This window comes from Budorcas taxicolor, chromosome 5 (genome assembly GCF_023091745.1).
Source record: "Budorcas taxicolor isolate Tak-1 chromosome 5, Takin1.1, whole genome shotgun sequence".
Lineage (NCBI taxonomy): Eukaryota > Metazoa > Chordata > Mammalia > Artiodactyla > Bovidae > Budorcas > Budorcas taxicolor.
Genome location: NC_068914.1, coordinates 37,428,234 through 37,447,917, shown reverse-complemented (window position 1 = coordinate 37,447,917; position 19,684 = coordinate 37,428,234). Strand labels below are relative to the sequence as shown.

At 37.9% G+C, this 19,684-nt stretch overlaps 1 protein-coding gene across 1 annotated transcript in view; it reads right to left on the bottom strand.

Moving 5' to 3' along the window:
* Positions 1–19,684, bottom strand: part of ARID4B (AT-rich interaction domain 4B) — a 137,102-nt gene that overhangs the window by 14,679 nt on the left and 102,739 nt on the right. Inside the window, exons 17-18 of the mRNA XM_052640137.1 lie at positions 8,111–8,195; positions 5,331–5,529 (exon numbers count right to left, since the gene is read on the bottom strand). Coding sequence (XP_052496097.1) covers positions 5,331–5,529; positions 8,111–8,195 — 284 coding nt within the window. The remainder of the gene's footprint in view (positions 1–5,330; positions 5,530–8,110; positions 8,196–19,684) is intronic.

The following is a 19,684-nucleotide window of genomic DNA, read 5'->3' as shown; positions in this document are numbered from 1 at the left end:
ACATTCTGGGTTCCTATTCCACACTGCTCTGTACAGCATTGGACTTACTTTCACACTAGACACATCCACAAACTGAGTGTCATTTCCACTTTGGCAGAGCTTCTTCATTCTTTCTGGAGCTAATAACAATTGCTGTCTGCTCTTCCCTAGTAGCATATTGGACACTTTCTGATCTGAGTGGCTCATCTGCAGGTGTCATATCTTTTTGCCTTTTCATACTGTTCATGGGAAGAGTACTGGAGTGGTTTGCCATTCTCTCCTTCAGTGGACCACATTTTTTCAGAACTCTCCACTATGACCAGTCCATCTTGGATGGCCCTACATAGCATGGCTCATAGCTTCGCTGAGTTACACAAGCCCCTTTACCACAGTAAGGCTGTGATCAATGAAGGAGCAAGAAATACATATAAACAGTGAAAACTAATTTACTCTCATAACAAAACACCAACAGCTCCTCTTTTCTTTCTTCCCCAGCTTCCAAAATCTTATAACTATTTCCATTCATAGTTACTATCATCATCTCTTAGTAATATACTATTTGTTGACATATATAAGCAATGAGAATTCTCTTGTTAATACCTCCATCACCTTCTGCCACACTTTGTATACAAGTGGTGTTGGAAAAGCTGGACTGCTAAATGTAAATCAATGAAGTCAGAACACACCCACACACCATATACAAAAATACACTCAAAACAGTTTAGAGTTAAGTTTAAGACATGACACCCTAAAACTCCTAGAAGAGATCACAGATAAAACATTCTCTGACATAAATTGTACCAGTTTTCTTAGGTTCATCTCCCAAAGCAGCAGAAATAAAAGCAGATATAAACAAATGTGACCTAATCAAATTAGTTAAGATTTTGCTACAAAGGAAATCACAAAGGAAACTACAAAGGAAATCACAACCTATGGACTGAGAGAAACTATTTGCAAACGAGGCAACTGACAAGGCTTAATTTCCAAAATATACAAATTGCTCATACAACTCAACAACAAAAAAGGAACAAACGACCCAACTGAAAAATGGGCAGAAGACCTAGACCTACCTATCTCTAAAGCAGGCAGATAGATGGCCAACAGGCCCATGAAAAGATGCTCAACATCACTAAGTACCAGAGAAATGCAAATCAAAACTATAATGAGGCACCAGTCAGAATGGCCATCATTAAAAAGTTTACTAATAACAAATCCTGGAGAAGGTGTGGAGAAAAGGGAACCCTCGTACACTGCTGGTGGGAAAGTAAACTGGTGTAGCCACTATGAAAAAGACTATGTAGGCGCCTTAAAGAAGCTAAAAACAGAGTTTTTAGTCTTTCCTGCCGTATGATCCAACAATCCCACTCCTGGGACATCTGGGGAACACTATAATTTGAAAAGATACACGTATCCCAATGTGCACAACAGCAGTACTTACAATAGCCAAGACATGGAAGCAACCCTAAATGGCCACTGGCAGATAAACGGATAAATAAGGTGTGGTACATATATGTGGTGACACACTACCCAGCCATACAAAAAGAAGGAAACAACGCCATTTGAAGCAACATGGATGGATCTAGAGACTATCACACTTAATGAAGTTAAATCAGAGAAAGACAAATAACATATGCCATCACTTACACGTGGAACCTAAACTATGACACAAGTAAATTACTTTGAAAAAGAAACAGACTTGAAGACATAGAAAACAAACTTATGACTAACAAAGGGGAAAAGGAGTGGAGTGGGTGAGTTAGGGGTTTGGGATTAGCAGATACAAACTACTATACGTAAAATAAACAACGAGGTCCTGTATAGAACAGGGAATTATATTCAAAATCTTGTAATAAACCATAAAGGAAAAGAATATGAAAAAAGACTACATATATAACTGAACCACTTTGCTATATACCAGAAACTAACACAACATTGTTAATCAACTCTACTACAATAAAAAAGAATGAAATCAGAAACAAGATATTGCACCCACCCATTTTATAAGAACAGAATTATATGAAGCATGTAGAAAACAGAGTTCTTAAAAAGTAAAAACATTACAGCTGTCAATAAGCATTACAGTACTAAACAGTAAAAGGATTAAAAGATAAAATCAAGAAAATTTCTAAGAAACTAGAAGAAGACGACAAAACAATCAATGTATCTCTGAGAAAAGTTAACTATATTAGAGTATACTGCAGAAGGTTCAATATTAATATAATGGCAGGGTTCAAAAGAGAGAAGGGGAGGAGAGAGGAGTAGGGGAAAGAATACGGAAGTGTACAGGAGAAAAATCAACAAAAGATTTCAAGAAAACTAGACTTTATTTTTGGGGGGCTCCAAAATCACTGCAGATGGTGATTGCAGCCATGAAATTAAAAGACGCTTCCTGCTTGGAAGAAAAGTTATGACCACCTAGATAGCATATTCAAAAGCAGAGACATGACTTTGCTAACAAAGGTCCATCTAGTCAAGGCTATGGTTTTTCCAGTGGTCATGTATAGATGTGAGAGTTGGACTGTGAAGAAGGCTGAGCGCCGAAGAATTGATGCTTTTGAACTGTGGTGTTGGAGAAGACTTGAGAGTCCCTTGGACTGCAAGGAGATCCAACCAGTCCATTTTAAAGGAGATCAGCCCTGGGTGTTCGTTGGAAGGAATGATGCTGCTAAAGCTGAAACTCCAATACTTTGGCCACCTCATGCGAAGAGTTGACTCATTGGAAAAGAATCTGATGCTGGGAAGGATTGGGGGCAGGAGAAGGGGACGAGAGTATGAGACGGCTGGATGGCATCACCAACTCGATGGATGTTGAGTTTGAGTGAACTCTGGGAGCTGGTGATGGACAAGGAGGCCTGGCGTGCTGCAATTCATGGGGTCGCAAAGAGTTGGACATGACTGAGCGACTAAACGGAACTGAACTGATCCAGAACAGAAAGATACAAGTTTGTAGAATGAAGCAGCTTAGCAAGTACACATTACAATAGATGAAAATACATCCACAAAAGGGATAATCTCTGTGCAATTTGAAAACATTCAAAACAAAGATTCCAAATTTCAGAGAAAGGGAAGGCAAAAAGCAAGCCATAAAACAAGTCATCTACAAAGAATCAGGGACAAGAGCTCTGGATTTCACAGAAAACACTGAAGGAAAAATACAGCTGAACAATGCCAATAAAATAATTAAGGAAAAACTTCCAACCCTGCCGGACCATAAATAATGTTTTCAAATATGGATAGTCTTATCTTCCCTCTTACTCACTTGTTCTTAACATCTACTAGAGAATGGAAGAATGTGTTCCATCACAGTGAGTATACCAAAGAAGATGTTTTAAAAAATCAGATACCCGAAAGAAAAAAATTTTAGGGACTACTTTGAAGAGAGAGCTTTAAAAAGTTCCCAGGAAGAGAACTATGCATCAGACACAGAAGGAAACCAGTCCAGACCCGTGTGGTGTTATTTCCAAAGGAACTCATATGACTTCTATCATCATCAGAATGCCTCTTGCCATCAGTTAGAGTCTTCCTATATTAGCTTGTTCCAACCATTTTGTGATAAGATTCCAGCTCTCTGCTCAATCTCTTTTGTGCCATTACCTGGATCAGGCAATGACATCATCTTACCCAGCAGAAACATTTTGTTTTGACCTACACCTGAAAATTAGGAGTATATTTGGGCAGCCTAAAATCAGAACATACAGAGCATCTTATCAATAGCACAGAGCATAATTCTTTTGGTCATCCACTAAGATTATGTCAGATATTCCTAAGAGCCCTGATGTTTCCTCAGTTCAGTTCAGTCGCTCAGTCGTGTCCAACTCTTTGCGACCCCATGAACTGGAGCACGCCAGGCCTCGCTGTCCATCACCAACTCCCGGAGTTCACTCAGACTCACGTCCATCGAGTCAGTGATACCATCCAGCCATCTCATCCTCAGTCGTCCCCTTCTCCTCATGCCCCCAATCCCTCCCAGCATCAGAGTCTTTTCCAGTGAGTCAACTCTTCACAAGAGGTGGTCAAAGTTCTGGAGTTTCAGCTTTAGCATCATTCCTTCCAAAGAAATCCCAGGGCTGATCTCCTTCAGAATGGACTGGTTGGATCTCCTTGCAGTCCAAGGGACTCTCAAGTCTTCTCCAACACCACAGTTCAAACGCATCAATTCTTCGGCACTCAGCCTTCTTCACAGTCCAACTCTCACATCCATACATAACCACAGGAAAAACCATAGCCTTGACTAGATGGACCTTCGTTGGCAAAGTAATGTCTCTGCTTTTGAATATACTACCTAGGTTGGTCATAACCAAGCGTCTTTTAATTTCATGGCTGCAGTCACCATCTGCAGTGATTTTGGAGCCCAGAAAATAAAGTCTGACACTGTTTCCACTGTTTCCCCATCTATTTCCCATGATGAGATGGGACCGGATGCCATGATCTTTGTTTTCTGAATGTTGAGCTTTAGGCCAGCTTTTTCACTCTCCACTTTCACTTTCATCAAGAGGCTTTTGAGTTCCTCTTCACTTTCTGCCATAAGGGTGGTGTCATCTGCATATCTGAGGTGATTGATATTTCTCCCGGCAATCTTGATTCCAGCTTGTGTTTCTTCCAGCTCAGTGTTTCTCATGATGTACTCTGCATATAAGTTAAATAAGCAGGGTGACAATATACAGCCCTGACGTACTCCTTTTCCTATTTGGAACCAGTCTGTTGTTCCATGTCCAGTTCTAACTGCTGCTTCCTGACCTGCATACAGATTCCTCAAGAGGCAGGTCAGATGGTCTGGTATTCCCATCTCTTGAATAATTTTCCACAGTTTATTGTGATCCACACAGTCAAAGGCTTTGGCATAGTCAATAAAACAGAAATAGATGTTTTTCTGGAACTCTCTTGCTTTTTCGATGATCCAGCGGATGTTGGCAATTTGATCTCTGGTTCCTCTGCCTTTTCTAAAACCAGCTTGTTTCCTAGAAGGTCCTAATAACATTGCCCCACTAAATTTCCTTAGAGAGGTCTTTGTAGACTCACAAAGAACCTGAATATGACCTGGAAACTCTATTCAGATGAACCTTCATTAAAGTGGAAATAGTGTCTTTTTTTACATAGTTAGGTTTATGCTTGCCACAGTTTTAAAAAAAAGTAAGTAATATCCTCATTTAGGAGTATATACAGGTTTAATACAGTTGTAAAAAAAATAAAATCAATGGCTGATTTCAAGTAATAACAGAGTCAAAGTTATGCTTCAATTAAAAAAGAGAACTTGATAATGTCAATGAATTACCTTTATAGCATTTGATTTATAAAAATTAAAGACATTTAAAACAAATACTTGCATGCAACAGGATGCTCGTTATGTTTACCTTGAAGTCCATTAAGGATAGAAGTGATTTCTATGGATTTAATATGAGCTGTATCAGAGTTCTTGGCATCAGTAAGATCCAATTTGGATACCATTTCAGGAGATGGATTTGTCTGAAATGGCGGTTTTGACAAGCGCCGGAGTTTACAGTTTTTAGGAGAGTATTTTTCATCTTTGTCTTTTTCTTTGTCTAATTTATTCTAAGTTAAGGAAAAAAAGGTATCCTATGTTAGTCATAATTTATCATGAAGCATTCATTAGTAACAATGCTAAAACTCATTTTTAACTCTAAGCTATAGACTACATTACTAAAAAACATAAAAAGAATATAAAGTCCCACAAAACAGTCAGAGATGTTTTTTCAAACTTATCTAACAAATATTATAGGATGAGAAATAAAGTCTCTAACATTTATATTTTATTAATGGAAATAAATTAGCAATCATATAGGCAATTAAGAAAAGCAAACCTCCATACTGCTAATAACTGGTGTTACAAACTCTATAAAAATGAAATCACAATAGGCTTAAATATTCACTTTTTAAAAAAGAAACACAATTTCAATCTGGTAGTTTTAAAACCTGGAAGATTCTCAATATAAAATGAGGGTTGGGAATGATAAAATTTTAGTTATCTTCAGTTGACAACTGGAAAGAAACAAACGACTTGCTATAAAGTCAAGTCAGTGGGACCTCCTTCCTGCATTGATAAATTAATGTTTCATGAAAAAATGAGAAAATTTCCCAAATTCTCTATTTATGAATAGACGGGAAGGGGCTAATATATTTCCTGGAAACTTCTATAGATTGCTGAGTGACTATTTTCACAGTTCTCTCATAGATGGTACAGAGCTAGTATCATTCTAGATACACAGAAGTTAATTCTGTTTAGGATAGTGGTTCTCTAAGTATGGACCATGGGCCCAGAGACCTCAGCACCTCCTGGCAATTTAAGTGAAAACTCCTCGAACCAGACTCAAAGCCAGTGAATCAGAATCACTGGGGATGGGAACAAGCAATCCGAGTTTCACCAAGTTCTCCAGGTGACTGTGACGCATGCTTAAGTGTGAGATTCACTTACTCAGAGCACCTGAGCTGAAGATTCTGGATGCACTGAGAAGGCTTATGTGTACCAAAGCTTATCAGTGATTAGTGCTGCTCTAATTTTCCTATTCTTGCCAGCCTTTTCATCACTTTATACCAGAGATCATAATATATCATACAGTCTGAAGGCAGAAATAGTCTACGCCATGCAAAGTTCAAATATGGCTTTTAATGGCTGTCTTCTCAGAGTCAGATGAGATCAAGGGATGGGTATACTATTATTAAATAATTTCTAGAAAGCTTTTCCAAAATTCACATGCCTCTTCCCTTATGACCAATAATTTTAAATGCCTGGGAGGGGCCTAGAACTAAACTGAGACATAAATAAATATTTAGAAAAAATTCCCCAAGTAATATTCTAATATTGCTTCTCCTACCCCTACCCTATCCTCTACCTGAGAAATACAACTCCTAAAATTTGCTCTGTGCAAGGAAACAGGCTGTTTACTGCCACACACACATAATTCTTCTAGTAGCTTAGAAGCAATAGCATGACTTTCACACTTTCCAATAAAGACCAAGTGTCCTGAGTTGTAGCTACTGAGTTGCCAAACCAAAACTTTAAAAATATGAACCCAGTTTCATCATGAGAAAAGAGTAATAATCTTAGGGGGAAAATTTTGTACGTAGGGCCACAAAAGTATCATTTAGCCAGAAAGTAAATAGCGCCTCACTTTTAAAATGAAAATTGAATTTCAGGAGGACTATTAAACACTTCAATTATATATACCATTCAAAGTAGTAAAAAGCCATTAAGAGATAAAGGATAGTCTAAAACCTAGTTAATGGTCTGCTTTCTAATAAAACATTAAAAAGATTTAATCTTAGAATGAACAAGACTAATCCCATCATATATAAAACTAACATTAATTTCCATACAAGTGCATTATTAATAGATTCCCCATGGTATCTATGCAGTGTGTGCTTCTTGGGGTCTTGTGAACACATTCTAAAGCACTATCTATAGTGACAGGAAGATGATGAAGAACAAAAGAGCTGCAGCTAGGCTCTCCTGTGCCTTCAGGCACCTTCTTTTCTTCCTCTGAATGGTTTACAGCTATTACAGTAACCCCAGAGTTCCCAGCTACACACTACTTCTTGGCTCCCAGTTGGAGACCAGAGGTGCATGAAATAGTTGAAATGGGTAAGTGAAATCTTGGGTGAGTGGACTTACACAATGTCGGAACTAAAAAAGCCTCAAAGATCACTTAGTACTGTTTCAAAATGCCTTTCCATAAGCTGACAATACTAATTGTACCCAAATCTAGTATTTGATAAACTGGCTATTTCAAGAGAGTATTTCCAACTCTACTAACACACACACACACACAGAGTCACACACACACACACACACACACACACACACACACACACAGAGTCTCTCTCTCTCAACTCACTCTGGAGGAAAGGTTCCTTAATTAAGAGCTACTCACACACACACAAACACACACACACAGACACAGACACAGACACAGACACACACACACAGTCTCTCTCTCTCTCTCTCAACTCACTCTGGAGGAAAGGTTCCTTAATTAAGAGCTACTAACACACACACACACACACACACACACACACACACACACACAGAGTCTCTCTCTCTCTCAACTCACTCTGGAGGAAAGGTTCCTTAATTAAGAGCTATAATATACAGCAAAATATATTTTGCTTTCATTACCTTTATTTTCTTGCGATGTTTTATCTTGGGCACATTTTTATCAGCAGGTCTTACTATTTTATCTGCTTTAATCCATTCGTCATACCTAAAATCAAAGGAAATTAACGTTAATATACAAAACACATACTACAGAAGGAACTATGCCATACTAAAGAGAACCTCATAAATAGAATTATAATATTGTAAAACCTTGGGGGCCACTAAGTTCAACTTTCTGGTTTAAGGAACAAAGTCACCGAGGCTGAGAGAGAGATGTAGTGGCCTGTCCCAGGACACACTTTCAGCTGCTGGCTGAGCCAAGCCTCAGCTAGGTCTCTGGATTCCTGGACCAGCACTACTTCCTCTGTTACACCAAAGAGAAACCAAAGCTATACAATAACCATTAAGAGCACTCACAGTATTTCCTATACGTTTTTTGGTTTACTTTGTTCTTTTCTTAAGCAGCAAGTAGTTCATTTTTCCCTAAACATATCAGGAAGCTAAGGGGAAGCATGACTGCCAAGTTCTCAGGCTTCGGAGTTGCTTCCTACGTATACAGATGGCTGAGAGTCAACAGTTGTGATGGGTTCTCCACTCGGTGCTGCCTGTCTGAGGGAGTTCACAGGGCACAAGTTACTACTGACTGCAATAAATATATTTGTTTAAGGTGGGGGGAAAAAGTTTAATTTTGAAACAAACTCAGCTAGAAAGAAGAAACATTAAAAATAAACCTCTTTTTGTGTTTCAAAATCACATACATTTATTCTGGAAAATGGAAAACTAATTGACATTTTTAACTCGAGAACATGAAAAACTGAAAATGCGCTTTTAAATTAAAATCTCCTCATTATTAGAGGCATTAAGTGAAGTAAGAAAGACCCTGAGTTAGGAAGTAAATGATTTAGGTCATTACCTTACTAGTAAATTATATTCTTGCTCTAGAGTAGGCCTGTATGCATACGTGCTAAGTCCCTTCAATGGTGTCCAACTCTTTTTGACACTATGGACTGTAGCTCACCAGGTTCCTCTGTCCATAGGATTCTCCAGGCAAGAATACTGGAGTGGGTTGCCTTGCCCTCCTCCAGGGGATCTTCCCAACCCAGGGATGAAACCCATGTCTCTTGCATCTCCTGCATTGGCAGGCAGGTTCTTTACCACTAGCGCCACCTGGGAAGCCCCAGAATAGGTCTAGCAAGTATCTATAAGGACTCCCAGGCAGAGCTAGACTGCTGGTGCAAACTGAAGCTGGTGGTGTGACTGCTGGTGTGGCCTGAAGCAACGCTGACGGCTCAACCCCACAAGGGCTAGGCTGGTGTCTGCTGGAAGCTGGTGAGGGCCACAGTGATAATCAGGATGAGGAAAGGATGGAATGAGTTCTAGAAAAGTCTTTACATAATCCCTGCTGACTAGCTATGTGGTCAAGACATTCTCAACCTCAGACTTCAGTTTATTCGGTATAAAGCAAATATTATTCTTCTACTGAAAACACTCCTCTGGTATGTATACTGGCACATTAGCACCTACCTGTATATTTACATATTATAAATTTTCCCATTAATGCTAAAAACTGCATTATGCTTGAGAAGAAATCAATTTAGCTCCTAACAATATTAGACAGTGAAAGCAAAGAATAAACGGAAAATACCTCCACCCTCTGCAAAGTTGGATGTGAACTTCTAGAAGTTGCTATTAGAATATAGTTATGGAAATTAATGCTATGCACTTTAATAAAACACAACACACTGTTTTCTTGTGAGACAAAATAGTTCATGATGGTTACACATACCATCAACATAAGCTAAAGAAAGATATAATAGTATTTTAACCTGTGCTGCGATTCATGGGGTCGCAAAGAGTTGGACACAACTGAGCGACTGAACTGAACTGAACCCAAGATTCTCTTGTTTAGTTAATTTTGTAATACGAGGTATTCTGACAGCCAATAAGTGTACTACTAATTTGACTTGTATTTTTGACATGAATTATATGTCAAGGTAGGATAAAATTCAAATTAGGATAAAACAGTAGCTTTCAGTGTAAGAAGAATATTACCAAGACACTGTACCCTTGTATATTTTATATGGAGCACCAAATACATCAAACAAGCAAAAAATAGTCACTGTCTTCATAGTTACAATGTGTACTGTGAAAATGATTTCTTTATGACTTAGAGGTACAGGACAATGCTTAAAATTTCTTAGAAACAAGATAGGAGGAACCTATACATAAATAAAATAATGGTTACTCCATATGGCACAGGCTGCTTGCTACCCTAAGCACCACTAGAGTACAGATGCTATATGGTAAAGATCTTCTCCTCTGCAGATGGTATCAGAGGACCGGTTATCTTGAGTAATGAATATGGGGGTGGAAGCAATGTTGAGTCAGGAAAAAAGCTAGAGAAAGGTTCTGGAATTAGATGAAACAAAATATACATGCTTCTAAAATATTTGAATAGTAGTCATTAAACCCTATGGTCTTAACTAAACTGTGTAACAATCATTTTTTAAGTTACTGATCATTCTGCATGGTTTTAGGAGATTCTTTGAGAAATTTTTTAGATGTGTTTCCTATTAGAATAATTATATGGGTCCGTCTAGTCAAGGCTATGGTTTTTCCAGTGGTCATGTATGGATGTGAGAGTTGGACTGTGAAGAAAGTTGAGTGCTGAAGAATTGATGCTTTTGAACTGTGGTGTTGGAGAAGACTCTTGAGAGTCCCTTGGACTGCAAGGAGATCCAACCAGTCCATTCTAAAGGAGATCGGTCCTGGGTGTTCTTTGGAAGGAATGATGCTAAAGCTGAAACTCCAGTACTTTGGCCACCTCAGGCAAAGAGTTGACTCATTGGAAAAGACTCTGATGCTGGGAGGGATTGGGGGCAGGAGGAGAAGGGGATGACAGAGGATGAGATGGCTGGATGGCATCACCAACTCGATGGACGTGAGTTTGAGTGAACTCCGGGAGTTGGTGATGGACAGGGAGCCCTGGCGTGCTGCAATTCATGGGGTGGCAAAGAGTCAGACACGGCTGAGCGACTGAACTGAACTGAACTGATATGGTTCCATAAGTATTAGCTAATATTATATGACTCCCTTATTATTTGCCCCCTTCTATTCCATTTTCTTCATGCTTTCTGTTTAGGCATTCCTTTGTTCTAACACTATTCCTTTAGGTCTTGTCTTTTCTCAGTCAGATTTTGGAGAAGGAAGTGGCAGCCCACTCCAGTACTCTTGCCTGGAGAATTCCATGGACAGAGGAGCCTGGTGGGCTACAGCCCATGGCACTGCAGAGAGTCACCTGACTGTGCAGCTTTCACTTTCACTTTTCAGTCAGATTTATGCTCTTTTCATAAAATGTAATAATAACAATATTGTTAGTGTTATTATAATTTATATCCTTCAGAACTAGAACACGCCTTAAAAAATCTATCAATGAATCTATTTCACAGATTAAGAAACTTAAACCATGGAATTGAACTGACCGTTCCAACTACAGGCTTGCCAAAAAGTAGTATGTGAAGAGTCTGAGAAGAATGGGAAGAATGGGAAATGGGCCTGTTAAACAATGTGACACTAGAATGAGAAAGCGTGCCAGGTCCTATTCTGATCAAGTATACAGAATATACAGAAGAGTCCAGACCAGCAACTAAAAAGCCTCCTGAAGAATGTAAAGTGGGAATGAACCCGTGAGGAGGGGGACCAGGTAAAAACAGTGTGTGAAAATTTTGGTTAAGGTAGCTGCTTCACATTACAAATGCCCTTGCCCCACACAGAGGCTGAGAAAAGTGAAAGTGAAAAGTCGCTGAGTCATATCCAACTCTTGTGACCCCATGGACTGTACAGTCCATGGAATTCTCTAGGCCAGAATACTGGAGTGAGTAACCATTCTCTTCTCCAGGGTATCTTCCCAACCCAGGTCTCCTGCATTACAGGCACATTCTTTACCATCTGAGCCACCAGGGAGCCCAAGAATACTGGAGTGGGTAGCCTATCCCTTCTCCAGCAGATCTTCCTGACCCAGGAATCAAACCGGGGTCTCCTGCATTACAGGCAGATTCTTTACCAGCTGAGTTACAAGGGAAGCCGTGAGGTTGAGACCACCAATATAAACATTAACAGACAAACATTTCAGAATGTAATGAGGTTCTAAATATCACCTAAGTTGCCTGACTAATCTTACACGGGAAAAAAAATGACCAGAAAATAAACTGATGTCATAACTAATCACTGTATTTTAAATATAAAGAAATGTTCTTGCCCATTATGTAATTACTCACTAGAGTATTATTCAAGGGTTCTATTTTCTTTACAGAATACTTTCAAAGAACACAAAGGAGAGAAAAAGAAATTGACGCAAGAGACAAAAGCAAACTGATATACCCCAAAATTACTATTGACATTAAATTATTTAAGAGAGAGCTAGGCCAGTTTAATTTTTATTTTACTAGTGTTTGTTAATTTAAATAAAGGAGGTAATAATCATGGATTAAGATCTCTGATTCCCTATAAAATACCAAGAATAAAGACTTGAGTGAAATAAAGAGAATTAAGATCAGAACTACAAAAAAAGCTGTCACTGAATCTGTTTATTCTCTATCAACTTAAAACTTTTTATGTAGTATATTTAATATTTATTAAAAAGAGACTGCAACATATTTACTTTAGGCATAAGTAAATAGTCCAAGAAGATAGAATATGGGAAAATTAGTTCAAATTTAAATATCTTGCATAAAAAAATGAAATTATGGGGAGGTGGCAAAGAGCAGAAAATTGTAGCTTAAAAAAAAAAAAAAGACCATAAAACATGTCTCAGTTCCTCCTCAGGGCACCATACCAAGTAGGATATTCATTCATCCTTCAAAATAACCTATTTATGAGGTAGATGAACCTAGAACCTATTATACAGAGTGAAGTAAGTCAGAAAGAGAAAGATAAATATCATATTCTAACGCATATATATGGAATCTAGAGAAATGGTTCTGAAGAATTTATTTACAGGGCAGCAGTGGAGAAACAGACATAGAGAACAGATTTATGGACGTGGAGAGAGGGGAGGAGAGGGTGAGATGTATGGAAAGAGTAACATGGAAACTTACATTACCATAGGTAAAATAGACAACCTCAGGAAACTCAAACAGGGGCTCTGTATCAACCTAGAGGGGTGGGATGGGGAGGGAGATGGGAGGGAGGTTCAAAAGGGAGGGGATATATGTATACCTATGGCTGATTCATGTTGAGGTTTGACAGAAGACAATAAAACTCTATAAAGCAAATATACTTAAATTTAAAAATAAATTAAAAAAAAATAACCTCTTTAAAGAAAACAGGAATTTAAAAAATTAAGGCAAATATACATTTTCTGTTTTTAAGATGCTTTCCTCCTCCTCTCAAACATTCCCAAATAAATGAACATGCTTTCATCCCTCAGCCATAGTGGTCGTCCTGTCCCAGTGGCTCTCCAGTGCCCCTGATTCTGCTTTAAATACCACAAAGGGAATCAAGATATTAGAATGCATGTTCCAATGCGGACTCTCAACTGTGAATGAAGAACACTATTAACAGCTATTCAGGGCAATAGGTATTCCAAGAAACCACTTCATTGCTAAATACCTAGATTTTCTCCCAAGGACAGCAGGCCCGTTGCTGTCAGCTATCATGTTTTGTGATAATGCAGCTTGAAAACTAGTAAAGAAATTGAAGCTAAGCAGTTGGCCTATGAACAAAATGACTTGCAACTTTAATTCAAGCATCAGAGTTTTATGAGAATGTCTGAGGAAAACCAGGTACTCTAGATTATTGATAAAAACTGCACCGACCACATGCATGCATGCTAAGTCACTTCAGTCATGTCCGACTCATTGCAACCCTATGGACTGTAGCCCGCCAAGTTCCTCTGTCCATGGTATCCTGCAGCCAAGAATACTGGAGTCAGTTGCCACTTCCTTCTCCAGTACTGCCTATAATTGGACTTTAAACTTAGAAACTGAAGAGAGCAACTGGCCTCTTCATGACAAAAGGAAATACAGCTTGCAAGAGCACAAGGAAACGAAAATTACTAAATACTTTCATTAAACAACGAATATTAAAAAACCAGGAAAAACAAATACTGAAGCAAACGTGAACAAACGGAATACAAAAATGAAGACTGAACCTGTTAGTGATTAGACCACACTTTTTCAACTCAGTTATCAATAAACTCTTTGTAATTAATGTGTGGAGCCTAGATAAGTATCTCATCTGATATTTAAAGTACTAAGGAAAATATTTTCAAAGAATATACTGACTCGGGGAAAATCTGTTGGTATCATCTAACGTTCAACTAATGGAATAAACATGAAAGAACAGAACGTGGGCAACTCATTTACCTTCTAGCAGTTGGCTCCCTGACCTCCATAAAACAAAGAAAAGTAGAACAGATGATCCCCCAAATTAAAACCTCAAACGAAACCCCAGACTAGAAGTCTGCACAAGGGCTTGTTCACTGGACAAATATTTGTTAGGTACCTGTCATGGGAGAGGCTGTGCACTAGGTGCTGGGCAATGAATGCACCACAGCCTCTTCTCAAGGAGCTTCTCAATTTAACAGAGGACAACAGTAGTCAGCCATGACATGGCAACAATACAAATCTTCTGAACCCTTCCCAAAAAAGCAGCTACATAATATCTGAAATTTTTGTGTTGAATTAAAATATTTATGCAAAGCTAAAAGGAACCATTCAGAGACCATAGCATACTTGCTCTCACCAGAGAAAAATGAAGAGTTCTAAAATGAAAACGTTTTGATTTTTGTTTGGATGTGTTGGCAAATCATCTAAGAAATCATTTAGCAACAATAAAAATGGAAAAGAGCATTCGTCAACCAGACATAAGATACCAAAACGGTTACTGTGCCCACAATAATTCAGATTTTGGCTCTTTTTTAAACCCAACTAAACCACTGTCAAAGAAATATTATCAGTCATGTATTTACATATACCCACACGATAATTACATGCAGAATAATGCACAAATAACTTCAAAAGCAAAACTGAACTGACAAAATATTTTAAAACTCATTATTTAAAATACAGATACAGATTGTAAAAGATAAAAATCTAGTAACCAACCATTAATGTAAGTGAAGTATTAAAATCATTTGTACTTTTTCTATAAAGGAGAGACTCATTTAGCAATTGCTGAACAATTATGTATTTTGTATCTTGCCTATCTATATGCAAAAAAGATAACATACATCATAAAGCTAACTTAGCTTTAAAAACCTCACATCTGAGATGAAAAGTTAGGCCCTCTTAGGATGGAAAGGAATTTCCCCACTTAAACTGGGTAAGAAAATATGGGGGGAAATCTGTTGTAAGAGGAAAAAAAGACCAAGTTATGAGAAAAGCAGCACTAGTTATCAATTACAAACTTTATAAGCAATTTAACCAGGTTACCTACTTTGTGAATTTTCTATAATAATCTCGATTTAGACATTTATTTTTAATGTGAAAAAGTACCTAAAGCAAAATTTATAAGGAGATCTACTGAGTACTGTTTAATGCCTTTAGTCATGAACTTAAAACAGGGCTTCCCTGATGGTACAGTGACTCACAATCTGCCTTGCAATGCAGGGACATGGGTTTGATCCCTGGTCCGGGAAGATCCCACATGCTACACAGCAACTGAGCCTGTGCGGCACAGCTGCCGAGTCTGAGCTCCGGAGCCCGAGTGATGCAGCTACTGAGCCCATGAGCCCTGGAGCCTGTGCTCTGCAACGAGAGGCCACCACAGTGAGAAGCCTGCACCCGCAACTGCAGTAAACCCTGCTGACCACAACGAGAGAAAGCCCGTGCACAACAATGCAGAGCCTGCGCAGCCAAAAAAGTTTAAAAATAAACTTAGAAAGATAAAACAAAACAAAAATAAAAGCACAGTGTTGAAAAAAATAAAATTCTAAGCATGCTCTTAACATTTCATATTTCCACCCCAGGTAACACTGTTTAAGTCACACCAAAAAAAGCAGGAATGGTTTCATCATAATAGAGAAAAGAAGAATGATGGAAACACTAATATTATCACATCATCATATTAAAGACATAAACAGTATAAGAGAATGGCGTTACAATACTACAGATCTGTTTTCCTAGAAAATTTAACTGTGTAAAATGAAACAAAGGTCTTCAGGCAGAGGTAGAATATAATGTTAACAACACATCACAGAACACTGTACCAGGACTATAAAGATCACTGTTAATGGTTAACAACTCTGGCACTCATTGTATGTTGTGATGCAGCTACTGACTTCTAAAAGAATCCCCAAAGTTTGTTTTATGAATATTTGATAAGTTTAGGGGGTTAGTATTTTTGTGCACATTTAGACAAACATATTGATGTACCTGCCAATCTATAAAGCTATGAAATGGAACAGGTCCAAGTTAATGGTTTACAGTAAACGTACCTATCAATCTATAATAAATACTGATGGAACAGGTCCAGTTAAATAAGCACTCCGAGGGAGAGAAAAGCCATTTGAGTGCAAAAATACCTGAGTTTACTCATCTTTTTCACAAAGGAAATGTTTATTTTCACTTGCACTGAAAAGCTAACCAACTCAAAAGTCATTTTTCTAAAGAGAAATTATATTTATGTTCACTTTACTCGCTGCTTATAAGCTTTCATTTAAATTTCTCTACATGAAGGACTGTCTAATATAAAGCATTTTACACGGTGCAAAACAATTTTTCACATGAGCAGTAACATACAGCCCTTGACTTCCATAGTAGTTTTCCATTTTAATGCTTTGGATCATAAATGTAAGTGAACAGGCTAGGACAAGGGTTTATAGAGACAAGAGTTTGGAGATGGCAGTGAGGTATGAAGTGAAGTTAAATGAAGAAGGGCACATAAGAGGAGCCGTGCACAAAGAGGGTAAGGAGGCTTAGAGACAAAGGTATGGGCCATGTTCCCTTTCTCTCCTTACAACAGACGGACAGATATTTACTTGGAGACCACTGTCAAATGGCCTTCACTTACAGCTCTTTAGGTTAACATGAAGTGGCAGGAAAGTCACAGGAGTGGAAGGGAGGCCACAGGAGTGGGCGCTTCTAGTCTATCCAAGTCTCTAACTCTCAACCCCCATGTTATCTGCAAATCAGGAGATGGGCTCTGTGTGAGACCCGAAGAGGTCACTAAAAAAGCTGAATACCACGTCAAAGATAAAAATTAACGCAAGATGGACCAAAATGCTAAATATTAAAGCTAAAACTATAAAACTCTCATAAGAAAATGGGGACATTTTCATAACACTGAACTTGGCGATGTTTTCTAGGATACAAACCAAAAGCATGAGCAACACAGAAAAAAAAAACCAGAGAAACTGGACTTTATCAAAATTAAAAACTTCTGTACAGCAAATGACAATACCAAAGGTAAAAAGACAATTCTGTGGGTTCACAGGAGAAAATATATGCAAATTCCATGTCTGATAAGGGATTAGTATACAGAATACATAGAGAACTCTGACAACTCTTTAACACCAACAAAAAAACAACCAATTCAAAAATGGGCAAAACAAAAAATTTAAAAAAAAATTCAACATCAAAAATGTGACTCAAATCAGAATTGGAAAAACAGAAATACAGTGTAAATTAAGTTAAAGTGTATACCAGAAGAATAAAAGAAGAGAACAATTAAAAGAGAGAAAACACATAAAGACAAGAAATAAGATAGAAAAGATAAAATAACTGAGAAGTGGTTTTTTAATTTTGAGAAAGGCAGAAAAGAAAAATAAACAAGAAAAGTAACTGCAGCTGTAGCAGTTGGAACTCATGTAAAAAGTATCACAGAGTGATCAACTGGGTCAGTTACACAGGTAAGGCAAGTAAGAAGTTAAGAAATAAGGCTGAACAGTTGACAGTTCTGGAGGTGCAGGGTGGCATGAGCCTTACTGGGTTGGGTTTACACAAAAACAATAGAAAAAGTGGATAACAAGTGTAAATAACTCAAATCATTTTTGCCAGATGGAAATGGAGCAAAGAAACAGCACAGTAGAAAACGCAGGGTAAGTTCAAAGGTGTTGAACTTCTTTGAGATGAAAGAAGTAACTGCAGGTCTATATACAGATGGGAATGGTTTAGAAGAGAACAAGCAACTCAAAATATACAGAAAAAAGAGGAGAATTTCTGGGCCCATAACTCTGATTTTGGCAGAAGATATGGCAGTTAGAAGATGGGTTTTAGATAGGAGCATGCTTGTTCACCTAAAGAGAAAGATGAGAAGGCATTAAATATGGCAGCATATATAGGTAAGAAGGTCATGTAGTGGAATTCTGTAGAAATTTTCTTCTTTCAATTTTTCAATGTCACCAGCTGAAAGTGGGGATGGAGAGAGTTGCCGGGGCTTTGAGGAGGGAAGAAATATTGAAAAAGAAAGATTTCTGTAACTATGTACAGTGATGGATGTGACTGAATTACACTTACTGCAGTAATCATTAATATATACAAATATCAAAGTGTTGTTATTGTACACCTGAATATAATTACATGTTAATGATACCAATAAAAATTATAGTAATAATTAAAGATTATGCCATTAAAAAATAAAACAGTCTGAGACAGTAGGAAGGGCACGGGGGGAGGACATACAGTGCCCACTTGAGGTTCACAGTCATAAATTTAAAACAAGACCAGTCACTGTGGTTGTTGATCAACTGCACAGGTGCAGGCAAGGAGGAGGAGGAGGAGTGTTAGATTTAATCAGGATTCTTGCGGTTCTGTCAAGCAGGTGTTGCAAAGCAACATAAGAGCAACAGAAGAATACAGGGGTATAAAAAAGTTATAAGAAATGATTGAAGAATGTAAGCAACAGAAGGAGAGGCTGAGGGCATTGGGGGGTTGTAAATCCTGGTGGGGTACTTCCCTCACCTGGACAAATTCCTCAATAGGGAATATTTCTTTGTACCTTTAATGCAAAGCGCAATATTGGCTCATAGATGTTGCACTTATGTTTGCCAAATAAAGAAACATGTTTGATAAACAGGGGGTGCATGCTCACAAAAATGTGATTAAACCAACTGGTTTCTGAAAGCCTTTTATTCCACCTATTCCCTCCAAGGAAGTGCTAATTTGCTTAGAAAAATATGGTATTTTTAAAATGAAACACCTTTTCATTTCAAGTAATATATTCAAGAATAATTTACCTTATTTTCAGTTTTCTGTGACATAATATGGACTAGAACTAACTTGTTATTTGAGTTACAGTTGAAATTTACAGTGTCTCTTATTTTTAGTTGAGGTATTCTTTAATGTAGTTGGTAATCATCAACATAAAAAATAAATTCTCTAGTCAAATTCCCAAATCCATGGTTATAGAAAGTCAAGGTGGAAATGGAGAAAAATAAATCAGCACCAATACATGATACAATATTGATGTATTTTAAATCCCATGCCAAGCAGTCTAGATAGTTCTAACACACAAGGTTGTAAATATTACTGAACAAGGCTATTTGCTATTGAACAAAGATAAATCCAACACACTCAAAGTTATGGCCAATGAATTCCAAACTGTTTATTTTCAAACATCAACCCCATGTTTTATGGCACGACCTAGAAACCTGAG